A 21,246-nucleotide genomic window follows, 5' to 3' on the forward strand; every position below is an offset into this window, starting at 1 on the left:
TTGTGGGGAGTTCTTACTATAGACAAGCTATACCTGTTGTGACGCCACTCATCTGTTGCCAGGCCTCGTGTAAATCGGAAGTAAGACAACTCCAAGTCAAACTGTAATTCAGTCACGTAACGATTGGTCCCCTTACACCACGTGGTTCTGTTTCAGATTATATATTCAAATATCCGCCAAAAAGATGGAGAAATGTATATTTGCAGAAAAGGGGTGACACTAGAAATTAAATTTTGATCGAAAATGGCTAGTTTAAAAGTTAAATCTTATTATTTTATCTTTTGAAGAAATTTTTTTGTGACATAATTTTATGATGCCACACTAATTTAAATCAAATTACTTTCGATTCTATTTTATTTCTAAAAAAAAAAAAAAAAAATTGTAGTTATAAAATTTTTGATATGAATCAGTTACTGTTTTGATGGTTGGTTAGATTTAAAACTTGCTTCGACTCTTAAGGAAAAAGGAAGTTCCATTACTTATTTAGAGAATTACTTTTTTTAAATTAAAATCTATTTGATAGTCAATCATTAAAGTTAAAAAATACAGAAAAAAATACTAAAACATCGCAATCAACTTAACATTAGCATTGCAAAACTGTTTGACATTTAGTTCTATGGATAACAATTGAAATAATAGAAAAATATTATAATATTTTTAGAAAAAAGCTTTATATTGCTTATTAATTTTGAAAAGCAGCCGATCCACACGAAAATTTTGAAAAAAATTTAATTTTATGTGTTTTAATACAACAAAAAAATAACATAGCTATTACATCTTATATTTTGTTAAGACAGTGGATGTTAGATATTTTAATAATACTCAAAAATAAACAAATGATGGCAAAAGTAATGAACTCTTCATACTTCGGATCATTAAATTTTAATGTTTTCATCTCGAGCTTTGATTCGATGACACACATTTTTCGCTTCAGAAGGGCTCTGATAGCGTCTTCGTCTTTTGAGTAACCAGAATGCAATTTGGCCGCTTTCTTCCACAGAGTCAACTCATGCTTCATATCTGTTGGAAAAGAACTATTAAATTCCCTTTTACGTATTATGCAAATAAATTTTAACTTCCAGAGAATAATATCAATGAAAACTTATGATGTAATTGCACACAAATAGGAAAGGTGCTTCAAAATCTTTCATTCCTAAGACCTTTTCACTAACTAATGATAAGCACAAAGAGAAAATTTTTATAGACTTTTTTCTACCCTACCAATGCACAGGGTGTCTTAAACGTACGGAGGAGATAAAGTACTTCAAGAAATGGGCATCGGATCTTAAACTACGTGACAGAATCGTTTTTCACAAAATACACTGAATGATATTTCACTTCAACCATTGGGAGAGAGCAACTCATGTGCATCGTTGAAGCGTGGGTACGTGCCCCTCCGCTTAATTGTTAGAAATCTCAAAAAGTTTCCAACAATATTTCAAAGAAGTTTTTAAAAAAAATGAATCATCGTTGATTTAAGTTAAACTAAGTTGAAAACAAGCCAAAAACTTTTCAAAAAATAATCATTTTGCCGATATTAAACGTGTAAAAAAATTTCTCATTTTTTAAAAAAATATTAAATTCAGAGATTTATCGTAACTGTGTAATATAATTTCATCCCTCTCAAAAATTAAACACCCGGGGGAGACCATTGGGTAACTTCAGAATCTTAAACAGGAACTCCCATTTTTTTTATTGTAGATTTTAATTCTCGGAAGAATAAAAAACACTCCAGATGTTTTTCAAAAGTTTTTGTATTTGTGTTAACAGATGGTGCAATTATTGCGATATGAAAATGATGAGTCTTGATTGTAGGGTGGTTATAAAAAAATAAGTTTTTTACCCTCAAATAACAAAAGTCTTATATTTTTTCAATGTGACTCAAGGTTTTCTTATATCTCGATTTTGAGCAGCTTGTTTTTATTTGTCGATTATAGTACTAAGTTAACAGAAATGCAAAAAAAAAAACTTGTAGAGCAAAGTGAAAAGTAATTTTTTTTTCCTTGGTGAACTCTCTGCTATATAAAAACAGGGTTTTCTGCTTAAAATTTTGAAGGTTCCCTCTGCTCTATTCGCGATCGCAACGAACTATAAAGGTCGTTGTTGTATGAGACTAATACCTGCGATTTCTATATGAACAGTCATTCATTTACTCTAGAGACGTATTTAATGTAGCGTGTAGCATTGCAACGTTCCTTTTTTTTATCGTGGCTAATTAAATTTAAAAAAGAAATAAGTTTAATATCCTTTCTTATGCAAACGAAAACAAAATGGTATCTCCTTTTTTAGAGAAGGGACATCCAAAACACATCGGAAAAATATTTGCACATAAACAGAAAAAAATATATATATTCTTATAAGAGTTAAAACCTAATGCCCGAAAAATAGTTTTACTAAAATTATCGATATAACATGAAAGGCCTATTTAAACTTTACATTCCATAGTTTTAAGAATCATATTAGTTCAAAAATTAAAATGAACAAAAAGTATACATAAGCCTCATAATTTTATGAAATTTAATTTAGTAAAAAAGGTTTTTTTGACAACAATTTTTATTAAAAAACTTCAAGTTTCAATAAAAATCATTATTTAGAAACTAAAAAAAGTAAAATAAAGAATGCTTACGATACAAAGCAAAAATGAAAAACCCAATTCTAAAAATTCCTTACATAAAAATAAACAACTTTCATGTTTTTTCTTTTTTGACTCATAATCGGGCGCAGAAAACCATTCTATAGAAAACTATCATTTAAATCAAATAAGAAAGAAATTACTTAAAAGTAAAATTTTTTATTTTATAAAAATTAACACTTACCTGCTTTATAAATCAGAAGAATTCCAAAATGATTTGTTCTTCGATTTTTGTTACCATTTTTTAGTGCTATGAAAATGCGTCTTTGGGATTTGCCAAAAATTGAACAAGATGCAATTTTATTTTTTGAGGAGCGAAATATTTTGGCCATTGTCCACCGAAATCCGATAAACTACTTTGATTTTAAATAAAGTGTTTTATTTTATGATTTGTTGCAAAAATTTTGGTGTAGATTGGTGGCACTTAAAAACCGCCAAATCTGTAGTTGCGGTGGCGTTTTTACGTAAGTACCGAATCATATTACTTCAAACATTAGAATATGCAAGAAGTATACATTAGCACATAATTTTATACCATTTAATTTTTCAAAACAATTATTTTAACAACAATTTTTATCAAAAAATTATAAACTAAAAAAAGTAAAATAAAGAATTCTTAGGATAAAAAAAAACGATTTTGAAAATTCCTCATATTGAAATAAAAGACTTCCATATGGTTTCTCTTTTCATTCTTATAGTTCTTAATCAGACGTAAAAAAGCATTCTGTAGAGAACTATTATCAAATAAGAAAAAAAAAATTTACAAGCTAATTTTTTATTATTAAAATCATGACACTTACCTTCTTTATAAATCCGCAGAATTCCAAATGAAATGTTCTTCGTTTGAAAGTTTTATTTTCAAATAATATGTACATAGATTATCCCTTTATTACTTTTAGATAACATACCACACATCAAAATTTTATAATTGTAAGATCACGATATGAATTTGAATATGTAGCTTAAAAACAGAACAGCTGAATTCTAGATGAAGTTATCTATTCTTTCAAAACTAAAAAATACTTACCAAGAAAACGATAAAAATTTATTAATCATCAGCACAAATGACACTATTTCAAGTAATTTGGATGATTCTTTATTGTTGTTTTCCGAATTATATAGATCCAAAAATATATACCGTTCTATAACAAAGAAGAATATTCTGTAACAATTGCTGTTCTTGACGTTCTGAATTCACATTTATTTATTGGAATGACGAAAGCAATGTTGACTTCAGTTTAATTTGTAATGAATTGAAGACAGAAGAAATGCATTTTACCTTAAAACACACATCTGTAACAGTATGCGATAGCGAAATCGGAAGTTATCAGTTGCAAGTTTGTTGATAATAGAAGTTGAAAATTATTGAGGAATTTTCTTCAAACGTTTGGCGTGTTCTGTTTCTAAGAGATTTAACAATGTTCTGGAGAGTTTTTTCAAGTTTTTCGGCTTCTTCCTTAGGGGTATTTTGCTTCTTATTTCGTGCAAAGAAAATGGCGACCGACTCTGCCAGTGATTCTGATGGAACTGAATGAAAACGGGATAAATTAATGTCTGATATTTACAGGCTCCCACTAGAGGACGTACTCGAGAGTTGCGATCGCGAATGCTCAATGGATAAGATAGAGTTTGAAGTCAATTTTTTGTTAATTTTTTTTTTCCTTTATGTTTTGAGATCTTCAATCTGATGCGTCGAACTTTTTGGCAATTTTTATATATTGCAGTCATTTTTAATATTAAAATCTAAAATTGAAAAAATAGCTAGTATTATTTTGAGAAAAAATATTTTTTTAAATAAATTTAAAGTGTTATGAAATTTAAAGTAATAATTGTTATAAAAATTACAGCTTTTGGCTTAAATCATTTTCTTTGACTAAATAGAAATATCCCTCTTTATGAGACATTCATATTATTTTGCTTAAATTTCAGCTATGTCACCTCTCTCTACCTTCTTATTTAAGCTTAATATTTTTGCAATTCGCGATCGCAACGCTTGAGTACGCCCTCTAGCGGGAGCCTGAAAATATCAGGCATTTAGTTCTATAATAATCATTGGCAAAATCGGACGCCATTTTCTTAGTCGAAAATAAGAAGCAAAATTTCCCTAAGGAAAAAGCAGAAGAACATGAAAAAACGTCCCAGTACATTGGTAAATCTTTCAAAAACAGAACGCGCCCAACATTTGAAGAAATTTCTCAATAATTTTTACCTTTCTATTATCAACAAACTTGCAACCGATAGCTTCCATATTGTTACAGATGTGTGTATTACGGTAAAATCTTTTTTTTTTTTTTTTTGTCTTCAATTCATTACAAATTATTAAGAAGTCAACATTTCTTACTTTATAACAATTGATAAATATCATTTCAGAACAGGCAGAACTTTAATAGTTTTAGAATAGTATATATTTCTTAATCTATATCATTTGGAAAACAGCAATAAAGAATCATCCGAATTACTTGAAATAATATCATTTATGTTGATAATTAATAAATTTTTATCGTTTTCTTGGAAAGTATTTTTTTAATTTTGAATGATAAATTTCAACTAGATTTCAGCTATTCTCTTTTTAAGTTACAGATTGAAATTCATGTCGAGATCTTGTAATTATAAAATTTTATTGTGTGGTATGTCATCTTAAAGTATTGAAGGGATAATCTATGTATATACTATTTGAGAATAAAGTTTTCACATGAGATCATTTTGGAATTCTCCGAATTTATAAAGCAGGTAAGTGTTATGATTTTTATAATAAAAAATTTTACTTGTAAGCACTTTTTTTTCTTATTTGATGGTAATTTTATATGGAATAGTTTTCTACGTCCGATTATGAATAAAAAAGATAAAAAGAAGAAACATGAAATTTTTTTATTTTTATCTGAGAAATTTTTAGAATCGTTTTTTCTTGGTTTCGTAAGCATTCTTTATTTTACCTTTTTTAGTTTATAAATAATGATTATTATTGAAACTTAAAATTTTTTGATCAAAATTGTTGTTAAAAACTTTTTTTGCAAAATTAAAAGATATAAAATTATGAGCTTATGTATACTTTTTGCATATTTTAATGTTTGAAGTAATATGATTCTTAAAACTGTGGAATCTGAAGTTTAAATAGGGCCTTTCATGCCATATCATTAAATTTAGTAAAACTATTTCGCAGGCATTTGGTCTTAACTCTAATAAGAAAATACATATTTTTTTTCTGATTATTTACAAATATTATTCCGATGTGTTTTGTATGTTCTTACTCTAAAAAAAAGACATACCATTTTGTTTTCGCTTGCATAAGAAAGAATATCAAACATTTTTCTTTTTTAAATTTAATAAGCCACAATAAAGAAGGAACGCTACTATGCTAGACTGAAGACATTTCCAGAGCAACTGAATGACTGTTCTTATGAAAATCGCAGGATTTCGTATCATACATTAACGCCCCCTATAGTTCGTTGCGATCACGAACACATTTCCAGAGCAACTGAATGACTGTTCTTATGAAAATCGCAGGATTTCGTATCATACATTAACGCCCCCTATAGTTCGTTGCGATCGCGAATACCCTTCAAGTTACTTTGTATACATTTTGAATACCCTAAAAATACGCATAATGAAATATGACCCTAAAAATGGGTAATATGGGAATGATTATATCTACTATATACTAATCCTAGCCTATAGTCGACGATCAAATCAGTTTCGTTTTTGTATGTAGAAGTAGGAGGAATTTTTTATTGAAACACTGATAGCGAAACCCTAATAGGAAACCGAACGGACATAAATCGAAATATATATATATATATATATATATATATATACATATATATATATATATATATATATATATATATATATATATATATATATATATATATATATATATATATATATATATATATACATATATATATACATATATATATAAATATATATATATATATATATATGTATATATATATATGTATATATATATATATATATATATATATAAATAAATACAAGAAAACACGAAGAAAGTTAAAAACAATAAGTTTCATTTATTGCGCTTAAGCTGCAAGTAAACAGAACTCATTAGATAAGTTCAAAATGAAGAATAAAACAAAGAAAAATAATAGACATATGAAGAAGAAAAAAAAGGGGGGAGGAAATAATAAGTAAAAAAATTGCACTCTGTTTTGCGGATATAATCATGTGGGCTGAAGAAAAGATTATATCTTTTTTTTCCGGTTTTTTTAAATAAAATTTCATCCTTTTTTTTCTTCTTTATTTCATATATATATATATAAACTGTTGTTTGTTATTATATATATATATATATATATATATATATATATATATATATATATATATATATATATATATACATACTGAATGTATCTATATATGTATGTATATGAATATGAATATTTAATATTAAAAGATTTAAAACATCATCATGCTGAAGTTTGATAACAAAGTTTCTCGACGACCGTAAAAATGTTTTAGTAGAAATAATCTGACACGTGGCAGAAAATCTTGTTGTTTAGGTTTTTTATATAGTTCTTTTAACCTATCTTTTGTCGATATTTGTAACGAATTTTAAAATTTCGTAAGAAAAATATCTTGTATCCAAAAGAACGCAACAAATCGAACTTTTCTATTACCAGCAGTCTTTATTTTGCTGACTATGCAATTTGGCTGCCATTTTGGGGCATTTTTAAAAATAAAATTTCTCGTTCATATTTTCGATATCTAACTTTGTCTTCCTACAGATTAAATTTCTTCCAAACAGCGAATTTTCGTACATCTTATAGTATAAGTCAACACAAAGGAAATGTTTCTACTTCAAAAGCAATTGAGTATGAAAGAGGCATTGTAAAATACAGTTTAAAAAGAGACAACGTACCAACAACATCTTGGGGTTCTCTAAATTTCAGACCTGCAGTATTTCTGTACATTATCCTCATGAGAATGTAGGTGGCTCCAATGCAGATGATCACAGCCGGAGCCATGTGAAGAGTGAATGCCGTAAAATTAATACCCTAAGTTTTAAAAAAGTTTTTTTTTTAATCTAGACACAGCTACTCGAAATGTTTGTTTACGGACAAAACGGGCATAGAATTTGATTGTTTTTTAAACTTCATTTATGAGTGTTGTTTCTTATTTTAAGAATAAACTAATGAATCGAAATAAGTTCGTAATACGGTATCGTCTATTTGCATAAAATACTTTTTTTAGTCTTTTTTTATAAAAAGACTTTAAAAATCAACCGTTTTTTTAAAAGGTTGTCACGAGTGAAATAAATTTATAATAGTGGTAATTGATTAGTGGTAGCTGCAGGAATTTAGACTTTTAAAACTTACTTTACCGTTTAGAGGTATGAAGATAAAGCTTGAAAAGTTAAATCTGTAATATTCCATGCCCCAAAGTTAGGGATTTTGCTCCCTAATGATCATGCTTCGTGTTTAAAAATAAGTAAGGAAAAGAAAGCATGTAATTCCTGATTTAGTTGTTAAATTTGGGTTGAAAACGAAAAGTCGAAATTTTTTCATTATTTTCGTGAACACCCTTACAAATTCTGTCCACTTTCGTAAGCAATCATTTCGAGCTGTGTCCAGATTGAAAAAAAATCACCAATGGAATATAAAAGAAAAAGTTTAATCTGATAATGAATATAGTATTTTTAATTGAATCAGTTGTACATACAAGCACTATATAGAGCTAAATATTTTATTAAATTATTTTCGCGTGTAAGGGTAGAATCCTGATTAGAGCACCGTTTACAGTATTCGATCACAAATGACAACTGTAATTAATTGCAGATAATTACTGCTATGTAATCAATTACTAGTAATCGAGATACAAAAAAATACCATCAGAGGAAATCATGATTTCTGATTGGATCAGATACGGGCAAAAAACTAATAAATTTTTCGATTAAAGTAATCAACTACAAGTAATCATGATTACGAACTTTAAATACAGCTGTAATGGTGATTACAGTTATAAAGTAGAGTAAAAAATTACATGCAACCGTGATTACAAGTAATCCAAATACCTGATTACATGTAATCATGATCGCATGTTATCTTGAGGACATGAAATTATGATTACTAGGAATCCAAATATACGATTACAAGTAAAGACGATTGAATACCGTATATATTATTATATTATTCAGTACAGATAGTATAATAATACATTTTGTACTTATTTATAAACAACATATGTACGTACTTAGAAACTAAAATATATGTACAGTAAGCCAAAAAATAACGGAACATCCTGAATAACTTTTGATCTAGTGATCTCACGCTCTTGGACTCATTCTTAATGGTTCGAAGGGGTGACCTAAAATATGCTAATAAACTAATGCGGACGATATTTTTAAATACTAAATCAGACACAAAAACGCACTTTCTCTTCATCTAGGCCAAAGGATCCTGTGTGCTCTTTGTTCGCCAAGCTCTGAAAAAGCATACCTTTTTCCCAACGCATTCAGATTTCTGACCCCCAAAATATAGAGAGTAGCCGCAATGTACGATATATGGTCCCCGTTGTTTGTTCAGGAGAGCGATCCAAAGTTTGAACCTTTTAATGTTAGTCGTATTTTTTGTGTATTTTCCCATATCTCGAGAACTTTTTAAGGGAATTGAAAAGATTTTGAAAAACAATTATAAAATTCTTTTATCCAAAGAGAATTCCACGAAGGAAAACAAATTTAGTAGATATTTATTATTTTTTATTATTTTATTAAATAACAGTCGAAAAATTTTAAATTATAAGGTATACATTTCTATACATCATTTTAGAGTATGTAATTTAGCAAGGCAAAATACAAAATTTGAGCAAAATTGGTTAAATAGTTGGTTTGATAGAATTGGTTAGGTATACGATTTTTTTAAATTTGATTTCTCAGGAACGATTACATTACTCAACCGATTTAGCTCAAATTTTTTATTTTGCCATGTGAAATGGTGTATACCTTAAAATATATATACCTTAAAATTCAAAATTTTTTCGTCTATTATTTAATAAAATATTAAAAAATAATAAATATTTACTAAAAATTTTTTTTTTTTTGCTTAGAATTGTCTTTGGGTAAATGAATTTTATAATCGTGAGCAAAAATGCTTTTATTCACAAAACAATTTGTCGAGATATGGGGAAATGCACAAGAAATAAAATTGACATTAAGGGGTTCAAACCTTGGACCAGTCGCCTGATCAAACTATTGGGACCCTATTTCGCAGATTGCGGCTATCCCTTATATTTGGGGGGGGGGGTTGTCAGAAATCCAAATCAGAAGTATGTATGTCAGGAAAGAAGTATCTTAATTCAGAGAAAGCATGTTTTTGTGTCTGATTTCGTAACTTAAAATATCGTGTGCACTAATTAATTAGTAGCTTGAGGTCACCCCTTTTAACTGTAATAATTAGAAATTTATTGTATTTTTTTTTTGTCAAGTATTCTTAAAGATGTTTTACTTTTTCAGCTGAAATAGTTCGCTTATTTCATCAATAGATACTGGTTAGCTCTGCTTATTTTCGAATTCTTGTGAGTGTTTATGGTGTATAACACGATTTGCCTTCAGGTGGCGCCACCATTATAAATTTGAAATTCAATCACAATAGTATTATGTATTGGAAATTTTAAATATAATTTTAAACTGGGATTTATGGACTGAATTATGTGTATTTAAGTTTATTTATATTTAATTAGTATTGTCTTATCACTTTTATAATGTAATATTTAATTGAGACTGTTTTTATAATGGAACTTTTTCTTTCTGACGTCGACTGGTTGCGTCTCGGCTCGTGGGGGGAAAACAGGTCAGCCTAAGATTCTTTCGCCTTGCTGAGAAGAGAATAAAAAGGTTGTGAAGAGTGACTGAGGGAGAATGAGACCAGAGATTCGCTCAAGCCTTGCTCGAGTCAAGACGTGTTATCTCTGCTCAGTTATGCCGTACCATGGAACAGCCCGCGGCGGTAAGGTGCTCCCTTCCGGCCGTCATCAGCTTCCAACTAGTGTAGATCAAACATCGTCAGATGACTTACTTGAGAATTGTGGGATTCCCCCGCAATTTCTTCTTCCGAGTAAGAACATGGACAGATATGAAGAAAGAGATTTCTTCTCTCATTTTCCATTGGAAGAACTGATAAAAGTGAGAAGACTTTACTTTAGCCTCCTAAATAGACTAGACTATCGTGTATGTCCCCAATATGGTTACTTCCTAAAAGGATCAGATGCTGTAAACTACATAGATGTTCTACAACAAAAGATGAAGAAGGAAAATGATCTTATAAACGAAGTTCCAGTTACCATTCCAGAATCCAAAGCTCAAACGACTGAGGAAGAGGACACAACCAAAGTCACAGTGTCTGTCCCAACCAATCTACCGACTGATATGGATACTTCAGAAATTCCTGTTCTCCCTGAGAAAAGGAATAAGAAAAAGAGGAAAAAGTTGAAAACGAGTGTCAACCAGGCGACTCTCCACGACTTAGCTACAGAAGGCGAGCCCACCCTAGACAGAGAGTGTGGAGATTGCCGATCCGGTAGACCCCATCACTACTACCAATTCAAATATGGACACTTCTCCAAACAAAAAACTGAAAACCCTCATCCGAGGTTTGAAAATTGATACATATATTCTCGAACTAGAGAAATATCTCAAAGAATTCGGACTTCTCCCGGAAAAGATAGTGCAGCTCAAGAGAAGAAGTGGGCGGGAGCTTAGGCCCCTCCCAGTATTCCTCATCATCCAATGGGATTCAAACAATAGCCGAAATATCTACAACGTTAGATCTATCCTACAGAGACCAGTTCAGATCGAACGTTTCAGAGGCGGCAGATTTCAAGTTCAATGCTACAAATGCCAGAAATTTGGACGCACTTAGCGCAGTTGTACTGCCACAGTTCCCGCCTGCATGAAATGCGCCAAAGACCACTTCTCATACGAATGTACGAAACCACTCACAGAGCCAGCGACCTGCGTCAACGGTAATGGTGAGCACCCAGCCTGTTTTTCGGGCTGCGGTGCAAGACCCAGGAAGCTCCCTAAAGAAAGGAAACCCAAGAATGCCACAGACTCTGCATCCAGATTTCTTAGACTCTTCCGAGAACTACTAAAGGATGAAAAGCTTGTTAAGCTGCTTCGCTCCCTCCTCCCAGAACTAGTGTTCCACTGCCTGCAAGACATCTTCTCATATGACTTCCACAGCTTTAGGCTGTGGTGTACTCTTACATATATTTATTTCTTCATGAAATTTATGTCTAATCAACTTAGGACTTTTCGGTTTAGATGAATCAGTTAGCGGCACTTCGCGCCGAATACTGAGATACAGAACATTTCCAGCACTGAGGGAGAATGGAGCGTTGGAAGGATGGACTAAGACGGTACTGCTGAGAGAATGATGAATTAAAGCCGGAGTCGCTGAGGAAGATGGTCTAAGACGGAACCGCTGAGAGAGCCAGAGCCGCTGAATGAATGGACTAGGTCGGAGCCCCTGGGTGGATTAGCGGGAGTATTGAGAAAAGTTTAGCCGAAGCCTCCAAGTTGATGACTGAAAGTGATGAGCTGAGTGCCGCTATGCTCGAGTCTGTTGACCTATCCAAAGCGTACCAATGCTGAAAGTCTGTTGTCCCACTTGTGCAAACTGCCTTACTAGAAGGAAGCCTAAAGAAGTTTGAAGGGTTGGAGTGCTCTCTATCAGAAACTAAAAGTTTTACCTGATCCACGAGTCTGGCTGCAATATCGGTGGGCGTTCCAGGGATTTGGTCCGTATTTTGATTTGAATTTATAAACTCTAAGTTCGATTTTAGTACAGTTTTAAAAGAATAATTTACCCTGACTTTTAATTGCTTCTACTATATTTTAAGATAAGCCTTTTATTTTTAATCGTGTTTACAGAATTCAAAGAATATTGTGTCCGTTATTTTTAATTGATTTTAGTAGAGTTTAAGATAAGTGTGTATTTTATTCTTATTGTTTATTCTGGATTTGGAGTAATAGAATATTGAGCCATAGGTTTTTAATTGCATTTTTATTGAAAATATAATTTTGTGTTGATAAATTTTATATTTGAAGTAGTGTATAATTTGGAAATACATGTGTTATTTACGTGATGACATTTGGAAATGTTTTGAGTGTGTTTTCGTTTGAAGATTTGAGTTTTAATAAATTTGGCTACAAATGTTAAATGTTTCAAGTAATTTGATGGTTGATTTTTTTTGTTGAACCTGGTTACCAAAGTTAATTTATTGATCACAGCATAATCAAAGTTTTAAGTGTAACAGTACATAACCATTACGAATGATTCCTAAAACGTGAAGATCTGATCATTAGATTAAAATTTACTCTGGGTGGTAGGGTTTTCTTTTTTTTTTTACTCCTTGTAAATATGTATATACCTCTACGAGTAAGTTTTAAATTGTAAAGTATGAAATTTTCTACATTTTTACTTGTAAGAATTTCAATCTACTTTGCTTAAATTTTGTATTTCGCCACGTAAAAGGAGATTCTTTATAATGATGTAGAAAATTGTATGCCTTACAATTAAAAAAATTTTCGACTTGTATTAAATAAAATAATAAAAATATTTTTTCTCAAGGAATTATCTTTGGATAAACGAATTCTGCAATTGTGTGCAAAAATTTTCAATTCACTTAAAAAGTTCTCGAGATATCTGGAAATACGTAAATAAGTGATCAAAAATAATTCATAACTGTAATTGACAATTTCTATCACGATTACAAGAATTTACTTACTGCAATCGATTGTTATAACCCCGATTACAGCTGTAATCAAAATGGTGATGTGTTGTAATCATGATTTCAAATCATGATTACTGTAATCGAAAAATGCTATCAATTACGACTGAAAAATGCTATCAAAACAAACTTTTTTCCATTTTGAAAGTGGCACTAAAACCTTTACTGGAGTGCCTGACATGCAACGGCTTTAATGATGAACTATACATAAATTTAAAAGTAAAATTGACTTTCAACAAATAAACTCTTATTTAAAATCCGACTTTGAAATATCACCCTCGATAATCCAAACAAAATAGGATCGCTGCCTGAAAGGCCAAATATTTGGATCAATCTAAATTCTGATAGCAATCGATATTCAAGATAAACTGTATAGTGATCCTAATCATGTAATATAGCTCGATGCATGTCGAGATAAATTTTTAATGATTAACTTTCCTTATTTAATTAATTCTTTTTTATTTGTTTATTTTAACAACAAAACGCGCACTACAGACCTAATTTCAATGGAGTTCAACGAGAGAAAAAAAGAAAAATATTGCGATGAAAAATAATTAGAGCTAAATTTTTAAAAACATTGGAAGACATTTTAAGAATACGAAATTCATTTGCAAGTCCGTTAAAAATGTTTTTTTTTTCCTAATTAGCTTCAGAAAATGAGCTTACAAATAATTTTTCATTACACATAATATGACTATTTACACATAATTGAGTCATACTTAAAATATCAGAGAAATCAATATTAATATCTAGAATTTCATGAATAAATAATAAACAAAACAAATCCCTACGACAGTCTAATGATGGAACAATGTTGCAATGTAGTAACAGGAACATCAGTTGCTTAGTTGTTTTATAATAGAATGAGTTGTTTATAATAGTTGTTTTATAATAATAACGTCGAAAATTATTTTATTTCACTATTTATTATTATAATAGGGCATTAGATAAAGTTTTGCTCAACGCGGAAGTTTTTGCGTTTTACTAAACCAAGTTTACGATAAGTTTTGGAATTATTTAGGTGATGAGAAAAAAAAGAATCAAATTTGGATTGTGAAAGATCTTTACTAATATCCAAACAATTTGAAAAAAAATGTTGATTTCATATGGGAACAATAAAGGATAAAACTAATGTGCATATTTAACAATAGAACATTTATAAACATAAAAATCTAAACAATTCATATCACACTTATTATATTAACTATCTAGGTCTTGTTACAAACGAATCTGACATTGTATTTATGAACTTCTACATTTACAAGCCATTTGCAGAAAAATAAAAAATCATAATTTTTAAAAACATATTGATAACAACGTGAAACATATTAGCAAAATCTTCAAAAAAACATTCTTAAACGTTTTAGTTTCCGTTGCACAAATTAATGCATCACTTTTCGACGTTTAATTGCAACAAATGGTTAATAAGCCACGCCCTTTTCATGATTGTGATTTGTATTAACGTGATTAACTTATTACATTTGATGAACTTTTCGCAATACGTGTTCTATATGTGTTCTTCCATTTTAATTGTGATTTGTGGGCTGTGATGGCCGAGTGGTAAAAGGCATTGTTCGATCCAGACTTCTAATCGATGAATAGTTAGCTTGTATGGCAGTCCGCGAGCAGTGCTGATGACTACATCATGCCTTTCGGTTACGACATTGTTGAACCTTATAGTCCCGCGGAAATGCTCACAGTAACGAAATTGGACAACTGTTCTTTTCGAAGTTAAATGCATTTAACTGATCGGCCGGATCACGCACTTAAATTATCTCCATCTTAAGAGAAATCCATATTCAATTGTATTATCAAACATTGGATTCATTTTTATGAATATTTCGCAAAAGTTTTAAATTTGAATGAAATGGGTTCTCAAAAATAAAAAAACAATTGAAAATACGAATTTTTAAAATTTTATATCGCAGAAAACGTCCATCTGTTTCCTTTGAAACTCTTTGTTTAAACTTATGATGATATAAAATTGAATAAAAAAACATCGTTTTTCATTCGTATCAGACCCTTTTATTCATTCTCTTCTCACTTCGAATCTTTCTCTTGCGTCGTCGGTGAGCTTTTTATACAACTCGCTCGAAATGAAGAAAAAGCATTTGATTCTATTTTCTCTTTAAAAATTATTCCCTTTTTTAAAATAACCTAATGAATCTAAATAAATTCGTTATATGATATCATCCATTTACCTTAATTACATAGTTTTTTTTTTTTTTTAAATTAGTTTTTTAAAATACTTTAAAAGTCAACTGTTGTTTTTACAATGTCTTTGACAGGTCTCATGATTTTATAATTTTGGTATCAATTACAATTATGGTTTTAGGATCTTAGATTTTTCATCGTTAAGTGCTTTAAATACGACGAAATCACCAGAAAATTTATTGACCCGAACCCGAACTTTGCCCGTATTGATTATGCTTAGTTTTTTAAAATGTTAGGAAAAATAAATACGTTTAGTGTTAAATTTAGGTATAACTTAGAATAGGAATATTTTTTGCTGTTTTCTTAAACTCCCATTTCGAGCTGTGTCCAGAATACCGATGTTCCGTTCCAACTGTTTCCATTAAAGGCAAAAATAAAATATTTTCTGGAGATATGTTCCGACACATCATTTATTTATTATTTCTATTTGTTTATTTATTTTCAGATCTTGCCAAAGTCTGATATCGAATTCGGCGTACAACATTTGTATCGTAGATTCCCTCGAAAACAATGTTACTCAAAGTATGACCCCACGGGGGGTACAATTTAATTCTTCAGGGTGATTTTTCAAAAATGGACATACCCAGAATTAAATTCAACATTGTAGCAACTCTTAACCTCTGCTAGAGATAGATAAATCTCAAGAATAAGTAAGTAGCTTTTGTGCGTCACGTTAGTAGCCGTAATTTTATTGCATAGGCGCCGACTATGGGAGGGGGAGAAGCAGAGTTATCTCATTTCATGACTCATCGCTAAATGTGAGAAAAGTCATACAATATTCCATCTGATTATTTTTATGATTAAGTACCTGAAAGAGTTTACAAAGCAGAAAACTAAAAGAAAAGGAAAAACCTGGATATAACAAAACGGGAAGAATTGAAGCATTAAATATCTTTGCAGCAAGCGTAATAATCATACTCAGTTTAATTAATAAGTAAGTTTCCATAATTTATAATATAATAAGGAGAAATCTTTGATTAAAGTTATTTTGCACTTAAAATTCAGATGTTCATTATATGTTTTGGATTGTTTGTTCAATAACTTCATTGTGATCAATCTTTCAAATATCTTTAGTGACTATATGAATTTTTAAATATTCAAAAATTGCGTATGTTAAGAAGGAGGTGAAAAATAAATTCTGAGAAGTTTTGTAAGCTCGGGAAAAAAAAGTTGGGAAACACTGCTCTAAAGACTTTGTCGAGTATTTTTTTATGTGGATTCCACAGAATGTTTTCAATTCTACTTACGTTGCTGGCAATTCCTTTAAAGTTGATGATGATGATGTTGGGTGGATCTCCAATGGGTGTGGCCGCCCCACCAATATTTGAAAAAATGACCAACGAAATGAGCATGTGTTTAGGATCAACGTTCATCGTTTCACACAACCTGGTGCGTAAAAAAAATATTTAAGAATACATTGAGTGCAAAGAAGTTAATAATATCTCATTTATAACAATAGGTTAACTTATCTCCCGCTATTTTCTAATGTTTCAGAAATTTAAAATGCATTTAACTTTTTCTACCAGTTCCCTTTTTAGTATGACACGAATTTTCGTGCAAAAGTTGGTTTAATTGCTCTTCACCAAACTTAACTAGAGGGTCGGTGCGTCTTTGAAATCAAAGTTTTCATTTTTAAACCTGGCGCACCCATCAAGATTGGTTCTTTCAACTTTGGCATTCTCTTCATACAGAGCACAAATATTACGAGCGGCTTTTGCAAACATAGAAAAGTTAAAAATGGTTATTTTTCTCAACTTGACATTTCATTCAAAAGATTTGAAAATTAATATAAACTAACTTGAACAAAAAAAAATTAGATTCTGGTGTCATCCTCTTTCAAATGATTGAAAATATTATGCCAAAATATTTCATGATTCAGAATCAAGAGAGATACCTTCAATTAAATATTTATTGAAGCATACGTTGGAACAAGAGTGTACCTTCACAGTGCTACCTAAGCAAATGAGAAGGGTAAATTGTGCCTCATTATAAAAGTAGTTCTTCTTACAGGTAGTCATAGATGCCAACCAGAGAAATAGGAAAAAAAGGTGTTTGTTCGAGCACCTTCAACTATTTCCACAGGTAGAGATTGAATACCCTGTTTAGATCAACATCAAGACAGTCCTAACCAGATGTCTGTAAAACGCTTGTTATATGCGTTTTATGAATCTTGCTAAAACGAAATCAGCAAGGAAAAAAACAGCTTAAAATTTGACCAACGTAAAATAAAGTCAACGTTGAGTAAAGGGCGCGACTTTCGAGGTTTTCCTCAACATAAAACGCAAAAGCAGGTATTTCCATCGAAAGGTCTTCCGCGAGGGCTAGTTCCTCACAATGCTTGATCCAGATGTCTTCTGGATTGGGTTCAAAATTATAAGGCTTCAGAGTTAAGCCTTGATACTCGTAAAGTCAAAATTGGGTCGGGTTGTAGGGCACCGGTTAGGAAAAAAAATGAAACACATGTACAAAACGTATTGTAGTGAGTTCAACCATTACATGAAAGGTTTTTCAAACTATTGCAGTAACAAGATTTCTTGTGCTTGCTTTCAATTCAGTATATTGTTCTTGCTTTCAGTTTTATTTTAAACATTTCCTCTTCCTTTCATAGCACACCACCTCTCTGACCTTTCCAGTCTCTTCGCATTTAGGCAATTCCATCATCTGTAATGAATATAGAATGATTTTATAGGCAATGATGATCGATAGCCACTTTAAATTATGTTTGAAGAGCTCCTTTTTTTTGTTTGAATGTGAATTTATTCTTCACAAAATATTTTTTTTTCTCGTGGTTCACATAAGCGACGTTTAAACACTAAGCATTTTGCTTAGATCATGGGTTAGACGTTTCTTAGCAAATTCATTAAAATGATATTTAAAGTGCATCATTTCTACAAATGTTTAAACCAGATTGCTTTTTGATTGAATTCCAATCAGGACTGGATTAAAAAGGGGGTTAATTTAATGCTGTGAGTACTATGATGTTTTTAATTATATTTTATTGTTTAATATAATTGTTTTTGAAAAAAAAAAATTCAAATTTCTGTAAAAAAAGCTTTAACAGGAATTGAATTTCGTAAAACGTTTCAATATTTCGAAATATAGGCAAATTCAGTACACATAGAGCCGAAATTAAGCATCTGTCATACCAACCCTTCGTCCAATACTTCGTCAATTCGTGTGCCACGTAAATTAACAAAGCTGTAGCAACGTTATAACAAACGTTGCTATTTCAGCAGTATTTCCTATTGACCAAACACGTAGTTTTTAACAATACAAATCAAAACATTATTCAAACTTCTAAAATAGAAAGTCATGCCCAGGACATTTTACAACCTAAAATCTCTAAAGAACGCAAGATTGTATATTTTCTTCCCATCCCAGGGGCCATTTCATATACAAAAGGGAAACTATTTTCCCAGAAATTATTATGTTATTATATTATTCGATTATAATAAATTAAACCTTAGAAATTTGAGCGTAATCTTATCTTTTCTTTATTATTCTTAAAAATATTATAATAAAATAAACATATTTAAAATCACCTGATGGCAACAGCAGACATAAGAAGAACTGTCGTAACATTATCGAGAAATGCAGATAGTACAGCAGTGACTAAACAAAGTCCAGTTATTAAAGGCCAAATTCTGCCTCGTGCCATTTTGTATGTCTGAAATAGAAATTATTCACATAACAACTTAGCAATCTCTTGACTTTTCACAATGCATCACATGAGCTGAACTGGTTTACTGTTCTATAGATATTATTATCAGGGACTTAAATATCAATTTTGTGATGTTCTATAAAAATTATTATGAATTCCTTCATTGTATTCCTGCAAATATAAAAGGTTAAAAAAAAGAAAGAAATTTTTTAGATTATAAGGGCGTTTCGTAATTGTGTCAATGTTTACTTTTGTTGCTGTGAAAACGTAACTGCTATGTATTTCGATTCATTCAAAAATTTCAGGCTTTAAATTAACCCGTAAGCACCCGTTTTTCAGGACTGTCTTTTTGTAGCTATGACAGGAATGTCACGTAATTTTGAGCCCAGTCAACCGACCTAGGGCAGCATCACTTCCACACCACAACCATCAAAAGGACTTTCAACCACGTCAGAATTATCGTGCTGCGTATACAACGCCGGTTGATTATTCGGCTGCCAGGATCAAACTCACAATCCTAGGCTCTCCACCAGCGGAGTGAACGACACTTTTGTCGAGTGCGCTACCGAGATGAAAAACAATCATTATTCAGAGAAAACGTACTTTTGTGACTGATTTTATAACATACTATATTGTCTACATAATTTAAGTCCGCTTTGAATGCCGATAACCTAGTAAAGGACATGCGTTCCTCAATACTTTTTATAGGGCTAGCAAATACACCCTGTCATGATTTGTTTCTTTTGGCCGCCGCCATTAGATACTAAGAATTTGGGACTTATCAAACAAATTTAGAATCTGATTAGTGCATCATCGAGACGTTGAGGCGAATAGTTCAAAATAGGGTTCCATGCAAATCGTATATACAGTGCACAATAATGTAGACGTGTTATTAAAAAAAAATAATAGATTTGATTAGTAAAATAAATACAATTTTTTTTGTCAATAATAATGTAGGGTAATAAGTATTCTTCCAATCAGATTCTCTTAAGCAGGCCCTGTTCTGATATTTTGAGCTATGAATGTGGATCAGAGAAAAGAAGGAAATTTAAATCTTGTTCTGATGAAAAGCTTACTTAACAAATAAATTGTGTTTTCCTCCCCAATCACCTACCTCGCTATGGTAGGTCCGCTATTAATTCGTCAGAGTTTTCCAAAAACACTATTTGAGCATCGCCAGAGCATGCATGAAAACTTTCCTACAAATCTCCGCATCGCTAGGGAGGAGCAGAAAATAACTAAAGATTGTTGCGCATATACATACCAGAACGGCGATGTAGTCGAAGAATCCAGTCTCACAGAGAATGGACACCAGTACCATCATTCCAAAGAGGAGGCAGAGCGTTTCCACGTCCACCCATGTTAACACCTCAGCCAGAGATGGTCTCTGCGAACAGTTCATGACAAACAAATTTATTAGAATATTTTGCTTTAAAATTTTGATTGACTTGAATTGGGTGAAAATTCGGAAGTAAATTGAGTGTTCGGAAAAAAGATATCCTAAAATGTGTCAAAATATATTAATTAAAGTTTTATGATTAACTTTCGTTTATGTCTACCCGAAATATTGACTCGAAACCTCGTTTATCGCACTATCTTTCGAGTCTGATTTACGAAAGAATCACGAAACAACTTCTGGTGTATCATGGAATTTACAGTCTTTAAGTAAGGATTAAATTTGTGTTATGTATTATTAAAACAAAACCATACCAAAAGAGTACAAATAATACCACACATTGGATTACTCTATAGTTAGAGTTTTAGTTCTATAAAAAAAAATACTCGTCAGCTTGAAACACTGTATGATAGAGGAACTCTTCATTCCGTGTCTAGAGGTCTCCTTCATTCTGTGTGTTCGACAACGAGGAAGGTTCTTCATTATAGAATGGAATCTATGATATGTCGGCTTATGAGTGATTTTTTTTTAACATTGTTTGTCTTTATTAAAAATTTTTACCGGTTTATAAAAAACACAAATAATAATATAGTGCTA

General features: G+C 30.9%; 1 protein-coding gene across 2 annotated transcripts in view; it reads right to left on the reverse strand.

Moving 5' to 3' along the window:
- Nucleotides 1–21,246, reverse strand: part of LOC107437251 (P protein) — a 79,068-nt gene that overhangs the window by 23,014 nt on the left and 34,808 nt on the right. For both annotated transcript variants that reach the window (XM_016049183.5, XM_087165311.1), the window contains exons 8-12: nt 20,518–20,640; nt 19,135–19,259; nt 16,840–16,978; nt 7,512–7,647; nt 867–1,020 (exon numbers count right to left, since the gene is read on the reverse strand). In XM_016049183.5, the coding sequence (XP_015904669.3) occupies nt 867–1,020; nt 7,512–7,647; nt 16,840–16,978; nt 19,135–19,259; nt 20,518–20,640 (677 nt within the window). The remainder of the gene's footprint in view (nt 1–866; nt 1,021–7,511; nt 7,648–16,839; nt 16,979–19,134; nt 19,260–20,517; nt 20,641–21,246) is intronic.

Source organism: Parasteatoda tepidariorum, chromosome 6, assembly GCF_982258835.1.
Source record: "Parasteatoda tepidariorum strain Cologne lab strain chromosome 6, Ptep-v5.0, whole genome shotgun sequence".
NCBI classification, from domain to species: Eukaryota; Metazoa; Arthropoda; class Arachnida; order Araneae; family Theridiidae; genus Parasteatoda; species Parasteatoda tepidariorum.